Source organism: Callorhinchus milii, unplaced genomic scaffold (assembly GCF_018977255.1).
Source record: "Callorhinchus milii isolate IMCB2004 unplaced genomic scaffold, IMCB_Cmil_1.0 Scaffold1, whole genome shotgun sequence".
Lineage (NCBI taxonomy): Eukaryota > Metazoa > Chordata > Chondrichthyes > Chimaeriformes > Callorhinchidae > Callorhinchus > Callorhinchus milii.
Genome location: NW_024704742.1, coordinates 97,204,896 through 97,220,988, shown reverse-complemented (window position 1 = coordinate 97,220,988; position 16,093 = coordinate 97,204,896). Strand labels below are relative to the sequence as shown.

The following is a 16,093-nucleotide window of genomic DNA, read 5'->3' as shown; positions in this document are numbered from 1 at the left end:
ATTATCTGCAGCTTGTGAAGAGAAGAGTTGGGAAGGCCAACAAGCAGGGAGTTGGTGTAGTCAAGCCTAGATGTGATGAATGTGTGAGGGTAAATGAGGATATTGTTAACTTGTGGTTAAAATATACATATATGCACAGTTTAAAAGAAATGAAAGATCATGTGCTATTGTTCAAGGTATCTAATGAAATACATAAAGCTCTCTTGATTGGATGCAGTTTAAACTTCATTTTAAACATCAAGCCTCGGTTCTTGCTAAACTGCACCTAATACTTAGATAAGCTGGATGCATCCCTCTCGGAAGAGAGTGTGGATTCCCTTCTAGACCCTTGACCCCATCCCCACTCCACTCCACTCCTTATCTCCCAGCTCCACCTCCTTGCCCCACATATCACAGACATCATCAACCTGTCCCTCTCCTCTGGCTCTGTTCCCATTCCCTTAAAAACTGCCACCATCACTCCCACCTTGAAAAAACCCTCCCTTGATGCGTCACAGCTATCAAGCTACCGGCCCATCTCCAACCTCCCCTTCCTGTCCAAGGTCCTGGAACGAGTTGTCGCCTCCCAGCTGCGCTCTTTCCTCTCCAACCATTCACTATTCGAACCGCTTCAGTCGGGTTTCCGTGCTGCCCATAGCACAGAAATTGCCCTGGTCAAGGTCACCAATGACATCCTGACCATCTGTGACCAGGGCTCCCTCTGCCTCCTCGTCCTCCTCGACCTATCGGCAGCATTCGATACGGTCGACCACGCTATCCTCCTCCACCGCTTGTCCTCCCACCTAAACCTTCAAGGCCCTGTCCTTGAGTGGTTTAGGTCGTACCTCTCCCACCGTCTTCATTTTGTTTCTACTAACGGCTTTTCCTCCAGCCCCCGCACTGTCTCGTGCGGTGTCCCTCAAGGCTCTGTCCTCGGTCCCCTCCTCTTCACCCTCTATATGCTCCCCCTTGGTGACATCATCCGCAGACATGGGGTTAACTTCCACATGTATGCGGATGACACCCACCTCTACCTTTCCTCCTCTACCCTCAACTCCACGACCACCGATGTCCTGACAGCTGCCTGTCCGACATCGAGTCCTGGACGAGAGATAACTTTCTCCAGCTCAACGTGCGCAAAACTGAGGCCCTCCTGATTGGCTCGTATCAGCGCCTCCGCACCTCAGGCGCTGACAGCATCAGCATCCAAGGCTGCACTCTCCACCTCTCAAAGCCAGTCAGGAACCTCGGGGTTCTCTTCGACCCTGAGTTGTCCTTTCTCCCCCATATCCGCGCCACAACTGGCACCGCCTTCCATCACCTCCGGAATGTCGCCAGACTACGGCACTACCTCACCCCTCACGCTGCTGAAACTGGTCCACGCCTTTATCACCTCAAGGCTGGACTATGGGAACTCTCTCCTCGTCGGCCTTCCCGGCACCTCCCTCCACAAGCTTCGCGACCACATCACTCCCACCCTCGCTCGCCTCCACTGGCTCCCCATCCCCCAGAGGATCGAATTCAAGATCCTCATCCTCACCTACAAGGCCATTCACGGCCTCGCTCCCTCCTACCTCTCCGACCTACTATCCCCCTACTTACCTGCCCGTACCCTCCGTTCCTCTGGCTCCGGTCTGCTGCACATCCTCCGCCCCAACCGCCCTACCATCGGTGGACGGGCCTTCAGCCTCTCAGCTCCTAGCCTCTGGAACTCTATCCCCCAGTGCCTTCGCCTTGCTTCCTCCCTCTCCTCCTTCAAGGCCGGTCTCAAGACCTTTCTCGTTGACTGTTCCTTCAGCTCCCCTCTCGACTCTCTACCCCCTCCTCGCTCCCTCCCTTCCCTCCCCTCACCCTGACCATTTCCCCCTTGCTCGGGTCCTGACCCAACTGTACAGCGCCTTGGGACGTCCTCCCGACGTGAAAGGCGCTCAATAAATGGAATCTTGTTGTTGTTGTAGACATAGGAATATATTTGGTGATTTTGTAGATAACATTGAATTTCTATTTGCATAATAGAAACACTGAGTAGTGGAATATCTCCCAAAGAATTAATAACATAAATTTTCACTATCTACGACAGGGTGGTCCAACCTTTTGGCTGCCGAGGGTCGGATTTCCTATTTGAGAAAGGTCCATGGGCTGCATCCAGCATGGTCCAGCTGGCGGCCCACGGGCCGGATCCGGCCCGAGACCATTTCCAACATTCCAATTCACTCGCTCCCACTTTAGTGAACATCATCTCTGCAGCGGCAGGAGCCAAAGGTTGGCTCCCACCCTCTCCCCTTTCCCCCTCCCCTCTCTCCCCTGCCCTCTCCCCTACTCAAACTACGTTTTTTTTCAATAGTTTTTCGGCCAATATCTGCCAGAGCTAAATTGGAGATGAATCCCAGAGGAGACATTGACTTTACTTCACCAAAAACTAACTTGGAAGTAAAACTACAAGATATCGCCATGGAACTCAAAAGACCTCAGGTACTAGAATCATATTTAAGAACCATTGGAGCTGTTTGTTTTATCTCTTCATGAATACATACCTTTCATTTTGAAAGGATAACTGACTTTTTTTTATTCTTTTAACAGTACGTCAGTATCATGGAACTGCTTGGATCTGTCGATATGATGTCACGAAATCTGCCATATAGGAAATATAAACCAAATGTTCCTTGTCACAATAATGCAGGAAAATGGTGAATATGAGTGATCAACAGCTTTTCTTTTAATGATAATGCTCAACTAAGAAGAAAAGATTAAAGTAAATGTGATTATCTTTTCTAACACTGAAGAGAGAAGATGTTATATCCAAGCTACGGTTGATGACATTAGCTGAAATATGGAAAGTAGCAATATATAGTGCAGTCCAGCTTATAATGTACTTCATGGTGGAACAAATTTGTTTATAATGCAAATACTCTTGTGGATGCCATTCATTAAGCATGCGTGCAGCCAGCCTGCTAGCTTCATATGTGCTGGAAGACTTTTAGCTAAAATAACAGGACTTTTACACTAACAGTCAAGATCCAGGTCATTCATTATTTAACCAAAATACCACTTCCCGCTTTGTACAGTCTATGGTGCCTTGTAATAATGTGGATTGGGATTTTTGTATCCTTAACACACCAGGATATCATAATAGCAATGGTAAATTAACACACTCATCCTTCTGACCCCAACTCCCAGCTCAGGTCCAAAACCCCTGATTGTCCAGCGCCCTAGGATATCTTTCCGATGGGAAGGGCGCTATACAAGTGTTATTTGTTGTTGTTGTTCTATTAATCTATTATGGGGTAGGTATCTACCCTCACTATTTTCCCAAGAACTAATCATTATAATTTATTGTTTCCTTTGGAAAGGGACATTGGAGCAGATATAAAATCTTCCATTATAACAGCAAGAAAGTAGTTGGGGAGAAATTTAAAACCAACCCTAAGGGACTCACAAGAGTTTAAAATGAGGACAAATGAGAGATGGTAACCATAATATATAACTAACTATGCAGCCACATTCAGCATGAGTTGTTTGAACTCCATTTTGACATTAACAAGTCAGAGGTTCTGGATAGATATTGTCGCAGATAATCAATGAATCATTGTAGCAGATGAAACTATTCCAGGGTATTTAAGAAGCAAAGGAGAAGATTTGTGAAGAATATAACATCATATAGTTAGGCTTCCAAGGAAAGAAGCGTGTTTTTTTAATGGAGTCTTTTCACATGAAGATACATAAGCAAATGTATTTCAGCCAGATCTCATGACCAACTGACCAAATGACCAAATAATCTGATGGATTGGCAGCCTGAACAATGGACATAGTGAGTAGGTATCAAGGGTGAAACATTGGCAATTGTCTAAAGAGAAGAAAGCAGAGAGTAGTCATGAGGAAATACTATGGACTGGAAAAAATATTGAGTGGAATCTCTCAGAGGTCTTTGCTGGGACTCTTCCATCAGCACATAAATGACTGGAGGTATCAGATTGTATGCAAGGTGGTCAATTTTGGAAATGGCTCCAAGTTGGGGATGTGAATTAAGAGATCACCAGGATGTACAAAGAGAACTTAACCATGTATGTACATGGACCAATTATTGGCTAATGAAAATCAATACAAATAAATGCAAGGTATTGCATATAGGAAGTAAAAGGAAGAGGCACGTGTAATCTGTGGATGCATAGATAATGCAAAGGGAAGTTAAGAGACTACCTTGTATTAGCTAGGTGCGTGTTTCATAATTGCATAAACCTTCATATTTTAACCTCCAGTTCTTCTGGCCAAGCCCATTCCTGCTGATTTTCTTCTCCCTGCTCTCCTCCCTCAACCTCTCCCTCCACATCAACTCCCATAGCCACATCCATGGCCAATCCCTGACTTGGTCATTAGAAAAGGCGTCCAACTCTGACAGCCATTTCTGACCGCTTCTTCATTTCTTTTATCACCTTCCTGTCTGTACCAACAAACTGGTGACCATCACTTTCTGTTCCTGGAAATGAATAACCTCCCTTACAACCCTTCTAGAGTCTTATGAACCCCCAGTAGTTGTAAGGTAGGTTATTTATTTCTTCTTCCCTGGCTCTCTATCTGACCTTACCTTACCTCTTGTCGGTCTTGTGCAAAGCTCCCTTGTTGCTATTGCCAATAATTTTGCTCCTATCACATCTTGATCTCCCTCTCCCAAACTCCCCGGTACAATAGCCACCTCTGCTCCCTAAAATCCAATGTGCATGCTGGCTGAATGCGTGTGGCTCAATTCTGGCCTCACAATTCATCAGCATTTCTGGCTGGACCTGAGTGAAGTCTACTATCCTTACAAACCACGGCTCTGGTAAATCCACCTTTTACTTCAGGATCATCAGGATTATTATTATTTATAAATTTATTATCCTTGTTCCACTACCAACAGCCTCCCCTGTTCACTCCTCTTTAGTCCCTCCAATAAACCTCACCTCCAACAAATCTCACTTCCAACAAACCTCACCTCCAGCTCAAAATGCAAGAGATGTTGTACATCCCCAGCTCCAAAATCCAGTGGAACTACTCAGCTGCGTTTTTGTAAAAATGTTCTGTTGTATTTTTAAGATGTGGAATTGCACTGTTTCTTATATTTTATTAGGTGGAAATATGCTATCAATGGTATTTTGGAAGAAGATGTAAAGCCTGTCTTTGAATCATGGTCTTGGAAACACATTCAAAAGCACAGGCAGAAAATAAAGAGATATAAGGGATGTTACAAAACAAAGATTACAACAATGAAACCAGATGATGACCTTGTGCAAGAAATTGATGTTAGTGGTTTATGTTACTGTAATTCAATATTTGACTTCAGACATTAGAATGGTTTATGATTCCAGCAATTGATATTTGAGAGTGGAGGTTAACTAAAAATAGTGATCTTTTTTCTTATAAAGCAGAGTACACAATTGATATTGTTATTGAATAACATAAAACAGATCCATTAACTTTGTTACATATTTTGGTTGTCATTTTGGTTATTAAACAAATAAATGCTAATCATCTTCAGTACCTCTTCATTCATGAGTATTTTTATTTTCAGGAACTTGAAGAGGACCTTGATTTGTTTAACATTACACTGGCAAGACAACAAGCAGAAATGGAGGTATTTTGGGGAAAAAATTTTTTAAATTGTTTTTATTTTGATCTTAGATTTATTGCAATATCTCAGTCCGCCATGTTGCAACAATTTAGGTAATATGAATGACAAACTGATTACAGTGGTTATATAATGACTCAATTAAAGTTTTTTGTTATTGTTTATTACTCTGCCCTGGATAGTTTATTAGCAATTCAAAAAGTGTTTTGAAAATAATGCAACTAAAATGTGCTGACTGGTAAATTACTTTTTAAAAAATTTTAGGCGATGAAAGCGGGTTTTAAGATTTACAGACCAGGTGTAGCTGTTGAAGACGAAAAAGGTGGAGGATGGTTCGATTGGATGTGGAATTGGGGAGGAGCAAAAGATGAGAAACTACAAGAAACAAAAACAGGTAAAAGAAAAATAACATTTACATTAGACGTTTGGATGACTAGTGTGATCCAATTCTTTGAAAAGGAACTGGGATTCTTCATGTAATTTGGATAGGATATTTCTTGTCATTTATTGGGAGAAACATACCAGAGGACATCGGCCTTTTCTTGGAAAAAAAATTAGAAATTGCATAGTAACCCCATCAAAACACACTTCATCTTAGCATGAATTTGCTTATATATGCAGTTAGTTGTACTGTAGACCCCATTAATGCACACAATCTTTATTGTTTATTGGTTCTTCCACAATGGTCTCCTTGGACGTCATGTTCTTTGTTTTTGTGAATGTAGGAAGTGATGTTGGTGACCTGATCACCCAAATGTTGGCCATTTTAGCTTCCTGCACCAAATTAAATGCCAAACTGCTAGGTCATCAGGCCCCCAGTAATGTAATTTCCTGCTTTGTGCATGGACATCGGCCATTCTTTTAGCATGGAAACTGCCAAGAACAACCCTGCAGTCCTGATTTGTTACGTGAGTGTGCAATCAACCCTACTAATGTGCTTCACTATGACATGATTTGAGATTTTATGGATCTCAAACACCACACTATAATAAGGCTTCACTGATTGTTATTGCTCAGTGTTCAAGTTAATGAAAAAGCTTATTTGTTTTGTTCAATTATTTATTCCTAAATAGATTTTTTTCACCTCTGAAAGTGATATTTTGACTTTAGGCTTCCAGTATGTTTTTTTGATTTTTTTTCTTTTTTTTCCTGGTATCTCATGTCATGTTTCCACATTTTGTTCCCTTGGAGCCATAAATCAAACTTGGTATTAGTTGTGAGTTGTATTTCAATGTAGATTCTTCTTTAGTATTCACTTTTCTCTCATTCCTAGGATGTCTTTGTTGGAATGCTCTGAGATTATTGTGCTGTTTCCTGTGGTACTGTTCATTGTATAATTGAGTTAGCAAAATGATGGAGATGAGTATTGTACAGAGATTTGAGTTTTTGTTTAATCCATTGCTTGAGTAAGGTTGTACTCTTGTCAATGAGTACCTGGATTAAACCTACCAGGATTGCATCCCAGATGGGGTTTTGGTGATACGTTTACCAAAAAATACATTTTGGTTGATCTGGTAGAGATTGCCTACAAATAAATACACAGCAACTCCACAATAAATTCTGTGAAGCGCTTTGAGACGCCCTTCTGTTGTGAAAGGCACTATATTATTATTAAAACCTGTTACATTACATGTACCTCAGCATAGACTGCAATATCATTTGGACATGTCACATTTATGAAATAACTTGATTTTCATATATTTTATTTTACATTTTTGCTTCAGGAATCAGTGAATTAATGACACCTGAAGAGAAATCCAAACTCTATGCAGCAATTGGATACAGTGAAGCTGCAGTGGACCCGACTGTGCCAAAAAGAGTATGTTTGTAAATTTGCTTTACACAATCAATTCATAAACTATAATAAATGAAACCACGGAAAGCTGCTGACTAAACATTACTGTTTATTAACCACTATAAATTCAGTATTCTGGGCTATTTGAATAGACACACCATGCTTTCTCTTTCTGGTTTTAAACTGTGATGTTTTGAACACTTTATAATTCGGTATTTGGTAGAATCTGCAAAGCTAAAAGAATAAGAAATAGAGAAGTAGTCCAGATAATACAGTATTGCTTTTCATATTCTTGTGGATAAAGGGTTCAAGGGATATGGGGATAAGGCGGGTAGGTGGAGTTAGAATAGATCAGCCATGATCTTATTGAATGGCGGGGCAGGCTCGAGGGGCTGAATGGACTACTTCTGCTCCTAAATCTTATGTTCTTATATACAGTTTTATATTATTTTTTGTTAATTTGGTAAACCTCATTTTTAATTGCTTCTAATTCATGTGCTTTTGAGCTCTCTGACCTGCTGACTCCCTACCAACCTGCCCGCTCCCTCTGTTCATCGGGCTCTGGCCTGCTCCATGTCTCCCGCCTGACCCACCCTACCATCGGTGGCCGGGCTTTCAGCCTCTCTTCCCCCACGCTCTGGAACTCCATCCCACAATCCCATCCCCTCGTTTCTTCCCTTACCTCCTTCAAGGCCGGTCTCAAGACCCTTCTCTTCGATCGTGCCTTCGATTGCCCTCCCATCTCTCTGCCTTCCCTCATCCTACCCCATCCCTCCCGCATGATCGGGTCCTGACCCCTGACTGCAGCGCCTTGGGACTTCCTCCATAAGTAAAAGGCACTCTATAAATGTAATTTTGTTGTTACTTTTGGAAGAACTGTTATACTGAACTAAAATCCTATGATCTAATTTTTCTTTTTGTGCAACAACTAAAAGCAGTTAATAGCAAATAAATATAGGCAAGACAGTTTTAAGTGGAGTAGTGGTTAACGCGCTCACCTTGCAAGTGAGAAGACCCAGTTTGATTCCTGGGCAGGGCAAAACCTTGGGCAAGTTTCCTTACTCTACACATTTCTGTTTATCTAGCACTAAGTAGGAACCCGTTTTTTTAGTTGATTGGTAGATTGCTTTCTGGGGGTAACAATTCCTCAAAAAAAAATTGGTCATTCAATCCAGAACTATTTGTGGGACGCTGCTGTGCACAATTGGCTACTGCGTTTTGCTCAAAAACACAGTAAATTTGCTTTACAGTATATTCTGTGAAGCGCTTTAAAACGTCTTCTCAGCGCTTTGGGTCGTTCTCCTGACATGAAAGGTGCTTTACAAATGTAATTTTGTTGTTGTTGTCTTAACGACGTGATTATTAAAGATTATCATTATTATTATTATCAGTATAATTCAGCTACTCTATGCTGGCATTTGCACTGAATTTATGTTGCTATCACTGTGAATTTGACAGGAGGATTGTAAATATAAATGACTTAACTAGATAAATCAATAATAATCTAATTTTGAAATGACTATATCTTAATTAAAATTGCATATATTGTATATTAACTGAAAATAACCATTGGCCACTTTATTATTTCTTAACTCTAGTATGAAGCATTGAAAATCTATGTGAGCCTACAAAGCATGTCCTTTTCCATTAAAGAAGAAAAATTGGCGCCAACAATTATGAAAATTGTTGTAATGGATTTAAGCACAGTGCTGACCCAGAGACCAGGAGCACAAGCAATCAAGTAGGTTTTACATTTTTAAGTAATTCAAGGCTTGTAATTGTTGCAGTGAATATTAATACTTTGTTTGTTTCCGTTCGACCTTTCAACTCATAGATTTCATTGTAATATTTTTTCTCTAGCATTACCCTGTCTGATAAGATATTAACTGTGAAAAAAAATTAACATTTGTAATTCTTATATGCAAAAAAAGCTTGTAAAACTTGAAATTAAGATTAGGTTTTACTCATTTTATCTAATCCGGGGAAGGTGGCAAACCACAAGTTTAAAAAAAAGAAGACAAACTCTGTAAAGTATTACTGTGCCAAAACTCCAGGAATTTAAATCTAATTATTGAACCTGCATTATTAATTCTTTCTATAGATGACATTCTATGGTACCAAAAAGAGGGAGATGCCAATTCCTTAACTTATTTTCATATGAAGAACTTTTTTCATAGGCTTACATTCCTGTTCCTATTTCTTAAAGATTTACTAAAAGATTAAAGAGGTTGGATACCATCAAAAGCTATCGGTATTTAAATTAGCTCCCAAGTTGTGTGGCTGAACTCATCATCAACTAAATGTTAGGGAAACAAACTGAAACAAAGTATTTCAATTCCTAATGGAATTGTGCCAAAGCAACCACATTGTGAAATTGATATTGAAAAATTTGAGAAATCCTTTGCTGTATTTGAAATTGCCCAATCCAACAAGTTTTATTTCCAGGAGTGAAGATAATAGTCCTTACATTTGCATTTTCTTGTATTTGACATAGCACCTTATCACGTCTACGAGACATCTCAGCCCTTCACAGAATATACTGTCTTCCTGGGAGCATTAAAAAATAGAGCTTCATGCTCATTATTTGAATTAGGAGTTTAAATAGATTAAATAGCACCTGATCTCAGAATATTTTACATGGGAAAACGGGTAGAACACCAATATTGTGTACAGTGTTAATATTTTGTTTAGTTTTACGTTTAGTGTTAGTGTTACTGTTACTGTAGAGGGATAAACAAGAGGCTCCTGTTCGTCTCTCATCCCCTTTGCTCCACCATCAGTGGCCATGGCTTCAGCCACTAAGCCTCGAAACTCTGGAACTCTTGCTCAATCCCTCTGTCTTGCCCCCTCTCCCACTTTCAAATCCAGCCTAAAGACCTTCCTTTTTGATTGTGCTTACGGTCACCTCCACCCTCCTCCCCCTGGCTCGGGGGTCAGACTCCGGCACTTCAAGTGCTCTGAGCCACTGCCCCACATGAAGGGTGCTATATAAATGCAAGTTGTTACATTTGAACACAGAGCTTGCATGGATCGCATATAATGGGGTGAGGGGGAGCAACTCAATGGGTTTTGCAAATAGCACACCATTCCTGACACAACTTCCTCCAGGTAGTTTAAGGAGTGGATTTGAGCTTAATTCGTGCTTCCTGAACTACTGTTTATATTGCACATTTGGTGTTAAGTCATTCTAAATACGAAATATGCAGTATGAGCACTGCATTGAGTTCGCAAAATGATTATTTATCATCTAGTATATTGATTTGAAATGTGAATTATGTTATAAGATTTTCAATTTTTTTATAGGTTAGAAGCACAGATAAACACATTTGAAGTGACAGGACTACTTCAGAATAGTTATACACCATGTTTACTCTCTTCACGGAATGTTGCAGCTGAGAGTGAAGGCCCTCTGCTCAAAATCATGTTTGAGACCAATCCGTTAGATGAAAATGCTGATCAGCGGCTAAGGGTGGGATCACAGCCACTAGAAATCGTGTATGATGCAGTAAGTGAGATGTACATTTTGTATTTTATTACTTTTAATAGTAAAATAATTGTCTTCTTATATGACTGAGTGGAAAATGATGGGGACCAGCCAATCAAGTAGCTAAATTGATATCTACAAAGAATGGATCATAAATCGAATATTCTAGCTTCAGTTAGGTCAAGTGAGAACAGATAGGCTAACATGAAAAACAGCCAATAGGTTGATTGTGAAATGGTGAAACTTCACCATCATGAGTTGGTGCATTGAGATGAGGAGAGACAATATGAATAAAGATTTCTGTACAAAGTTAGCTTTTGAGTGCTAATATTTTTGAAAAAAAATCTTCCCCATTTATTTATGCTAAAGTAAGACATATTTGCAGTGGCTTAAATTATTGATGTGGTTTAAATAACTTCACTAAAAGAATAACGTATACCTTCCAACAGCGATCTGTGAACAGTTTGGTGGGGTTCTTTCAAACTCCCAGAAATGTTGAATTGGAACAGCTGACATCAGCTACTTTGATGAAGCTTGAGGAATTCCGTGACAGAACTGCCACAGGTAAATATCAATATATATTATGCTGTTATATTGGTTTGATCAATGAGCTTCTGAATAATTAACTTTCAGTAATTTAGTTAACATTTTGCTTAGAAATGTGGAAGAAAAAGATTGGGAGAGGGAAACTACATGATTTTGAATTATCTGGATAATTGAACTGTGGCATTTAATATTAAAAATAATAATGGTTAGACTCATCAGTGTAGTCAATAAACAGAATGGTGATAGTTAAACTTGGTGAATAAAGAAGTGATTTTTAAGTCTAATGCAGTGGATCCAATTTTAATAAAGGACATTTTTTTTGGTAAATCTTACTTTTCCAGACAAAAACTGTAGAATGCATTTTCAGTTATTTTCCATTTTTCAATTGATTTATGTTTCCTACTTTGACTTCAGTAAGGGAATTGAATACCAGGATATCTGATCAGAGTTAGTACATGAAGTGCATACTTCACTGCTTGATGTAGTTAAGTGGAGGAGCTTTAATACTCTGACGTTTGTCTTGATCATTGAAAGGCAAAGGGTATTTGCTGCTTCCCAGGTTGGGACAACACCAAAGTGATTCAAGACTTGAACATGATTAATTCAGAGATAATTTGCCATCTGCTCTGGATCTTAAATGTCCAATTTGGAAATTGAGGATTCTATTCCCTTCATTTTAATTTCAGGATATTATTGAAAAACATTCCTTCCGTATAATTTTAGTCATTCTAATGGTATAATTTATATAACAGTGACTCCACAAGGGTGCATGGGTTGGAATTATAGGTTACTATGTATGTATATACAATAATATATGGTATAATAATAATAATTGCATTTGATTTAGCGCTTTTCACGTCTTCTAGACGTCTCAAAGCGCTTCATAGAATATGCTGTAAAGTGCATTGACCATATATTTGTTGGTGAAACGCGGCAGCCAATTGCACACAGCAGTGTCCCACAAATATTCGTGGATTGAAAATGACCAGTTTATTATTGTTTGTTTCCACTTAGCATAAGATGTGTTTTGTCGGTCACAAAAACAGATAATTAAGATAATCACTAAAGGAATTATTTGGGGAGGTTGCAAATAAATTGATTTGCACTGAAGGTGGCTAGAACGTGAAACCTTTTTTGAGACAGAGACTGTATGTTTAGTTGATCAGAATTAAATAAATGCTTGAAAGATTATTATTATTAAAGATATGGTGAGTGAGCAGGTGAGTGGGATTATATTATTAATAATAATATAATAATATTAATCATAATTTGATAAAGTGCCTTTCATGTCAGGAGAATATCAAAGTGCTTCACAGGATTTATTGTAAAGTGTAGCAACTGTATATTTTATAGGCAAACGAGGCAGCCAATTTACACACAGCAATGTCACCCAAAAAAACATGAAATGAATGACAAGCTTTGTCTGGGGAATTGTTGGCCAAGACACTGGTAGAAACTCCATTCAAGATAAGATGGCTCAGATTTGATGGGCTGAACGTTTATTCCCCATGCCACTTCCTCGTCCCCTCCGTTCAACTATCGGCGTCCAAATCATTAAACACAAGCTCACAAGTACAAAAAGTTATCAAAAGTCAGACCCCCTCTGAGACAAATACTTTGGTCTGTGTTTCCTTGAATTTAGAAGGTCGAGGGGTGATCTGACTGAGGTTTTTAAAATAATAAAGGGACTCGATAGGGTAACTACAGAAAAACTATATCCTCTGGTGGGGAATCCAGAAAAACGGGAAATAATTTTAAAATTAGAGCTGAACCATTTAGGAGTGAAATCAGGATTTTTTTCACACAAAGGGTAGTGGAAATTTGGAACTTTCTCTCCCAAAACGCTGAGGATGCTGGATCCATTCAAATTTTCAAGACTGAGATGGATAGAGTTTTGATAGGTCAGGGTATCAAGTATTCAGATCAGCCATAATCTTGTAGAATAGTGGAACCGGCTCGAGGGGCTGAATGGCCTATTCCTGTTCCTATGTTCCTATGTCCATGCTTTCAGCTTCTACGCCCCAAAACTCTGGAACTTTCTCCCTCAAACCCTCTGCCTTGTCCTCTCTTTCCCCATTTTCAGATCACGCTTTAAGGCCTTCCTCTTTGACTGTGCTATGGTCATCTTCCTCTGGCTTGGTGTCAAGCTCCACCATTGTTAAGCTCTCGGAAGTGCTACCATGTGTCATGTGTGCTACATAGGAACATTGGAATTAGGAGCAGGAGTAGGCCATTCGGCCCCTCGAGCCTGCCCCGCCATTCAATAAGAGCTGATCTTCTAACCAACTCCATCTGCCTGCCTTATCCCCATGTCCCTTAATCCCTCTATCCTTTTTGAAATCTATCAATCTCAGTCTTGAATATGTTCAAGGACTGAGCATCTACAGCCTTCTGGGGTAGAGAATTTCATAAATTTACTACCCTCTGAGTGAAGAAGTGTTTCCTTAACTCTGTTCGAAAAGGCTGACCCTTAATCCTAAGACTGTGATCCCTAGTTATAGATTCTCCTACCAGGGGAAACAGTCTCACACTGTCTAATCTGTCAAGCCCCATAAGAATCTTGTATGTTTCTGTAAGATCACCTCTAATTCTTCTATATTCTAGAGAATATAGTTTACTCAACCACTCTCATAGGTCAACCCCCTCATCCCAGAAACCAACCTAGTGAATCTCCGATGCATCCCCTTTAAGGCGAGTATATCCTTTCTTAAATAAGGAGACCAAAACTGCACACAATATTCTAGGTGCGGACTCACCAAGGCCCTATACGGATGCAAAAAGACTTCCCTACTCTTGTATTCTAACCCTTTTGCAATAAACGCCATTATGCCATCAGCCTTCCTAGTTTCTTGCTGTACCTGCATATTAACGTTTTATGACTGGTGTACAAGGACACCCAAATCCCTCTGAACACTGACACTATCTAGTCTCTCCCCTTCTAGAAAATAATCTGCTTTTCTGTTTTTATTACCTAGGTGAATAACTTCACACTTCCCCACATTATATTCCATCTGCCACCTACTTGCCCACTCCCCGAGCCTATCTATATCCCTTTGCAATCTTTTTGTGTCATCCTCAGAGCTTACTCTCCCACCTAGCTTAGTGCCATCCACAAATTTAGATATTTTAAGTTCTATGACCTCATCCAGATCATTGATATAGATTGAGAATAGTTGAGGCCCAAGCACTGATCCTTGTGGCACTCCACTAATCACATCTTGCCAATCTGAGAAGGACCCGTTTATCCCCTACTCTCTTTTATTCTTCCCGTTAGCCACTCTTCGATCCATGCTAATATATTGCCTTTAATTCCATGGGCCCTAATCTTGTGTAGCAGCCTTTTATGTGGCACCTTGTCGAATGCCTTCTGAAAATCTAAATACACTACATCTACTGGTTCCCCCCTATCTAACCTGCTAGTTACATCCTCAAAAAACTCTAAAAGATTTGTTAAGCATGACTTCCCTTTTGTAAAGCCATGTTGACTCTGCCTAATCATGTTATGGTCCTCTAAGTACCCCACTACGATGTCCCTAATTAAGGATTCCAGAATTTTCCCTACCACAGATGTCAGACTGACTGGCCTATAGTTCCCCATCTTCTCTCTCCCACCCTTCTTAAATAGTGGTGTTACGTTTGCGATCTTCCAATCAATGGGAACCATTCCAGAATCCAGAGAATTTTGGAAGATCAAAAACAAGCCATCCACTATCTCAGCAGCCACCTCTTTTAAAACCCTAGGATGCAGGCCATCAGGTCCAGGGGATTTGTCATTTTTCAATCCCAACAGTTTCCCTAGTACTAATTCTTTACTGATGTTAATTTCCCTAAGTTGCTCACTAACATTAGCTTCTTGGTTCCCTTCCATTTTTGGTAAGTTTTCAGTGTCTTCTAACGTGAAGACAGAAGCAAAGTATTTGTTTAATGACTCTGCCATATCTGTAATCCCTATTATAATTCCTCCTGTCTCTGCCTGTAATGGACCCGCATTCACTTTTGATAGTCTCTTCCTTTTTATGTATTTGTAAAAACTCTTGCCTTCTGCCTTTATGTTCCTAGCTAGTTTGCCCTCATAATCCATTTTCTCCCTCCTAATCATTTTCTTAATTTTTCTTTGTTGATCTCTTAAGCCCTCCCAATCCTCGGGTTTATTGCTCTTTTTGGCAGTGTTTAATTTTATACTTTCCCTAACTGCTCTAGTTATCCATGGTTGAACCACTTTTCCTGTGGTATTTTCATTTCTCAAGGGAAAATGTGATCGCTGGGAATTACGTTCTATATCTTTAAAGCGTTGCCATTGCTGGTCTACTGTCATATCCTTTAAACTAATTCCCCAGTGTATTTTAGCTAAATCCTCTCTCATTCCTGCAATGTTGGCTCTATTTAAATGAAAGACCCTTGTTTCGGAATTAACTACATCACTCTCTAAATCAGTGCTAAATTGCATCATGTTATGGTCACTCTGCCCTCGAGGAGCCTTAACTTCCAGATTGCTGATTAGCCCTATTTCATTACTCAAAACCAGATCTAACAAAAAACATAAATGCAACTTGTTGTTGAGTAGCCTGTTTGTTGTAAAATTCTATGATTGAATAATTATAATGTGTACTGTTGTCGGTCCAATTAAGAATTCTCTCTTGTGGTATGAATGATTATTCAATAATAAGATCAGAAGATATCTGAAAGG

The 16,093-nt window shown here is 39.8% G+C and overlaps 1 protein-coding gene across 1 annotated transcript in view; it reads left to right on the top strand.

Moving 5' to 3' along the window:
- Positions 1-16,093, top strand: part of vps13a (vacuolar protein sorting 13 homolog A) — a 124,650-nt gene that overhangs the window by 26,332 nt on the left and 82,225 nt on the right. Inside the window, exons 11-19 of the mRNA XM_007904924.2 lie at positions 2,324-2,451; positions 2,560-2,666; positions 5,084-5,255; positions 5,525-5,587; positions 5,846-5,975; positions 7,306-7,400; positions 8,975-9,117; positions 10,680-10,881; positions 11,310-11,424. Of these exons, the coding sequence (XP_007903115.2) occupies positions 2,324-2,451; positions 2,560-2,666; positions 5,084-5,255; positions 5,525-5,587; positions 5,846-5,975; positions 7,306-7,400; positions 8,975-9,117; positions 10,680-10,881; positions 11,310-11,424 (1,155 nt within the window). The remainder of the gene's footprint in view (positions 1-2,323; positions 2,452-2,559; positions 2,667-5,083; positions 5,256-5,524; positions 5,588-5,845; positions 5,976-7,305; positions 7,401-8,974; positions 9,118-10,679; positions 10,882-11,309; positions 11,425-16,093) is intronic.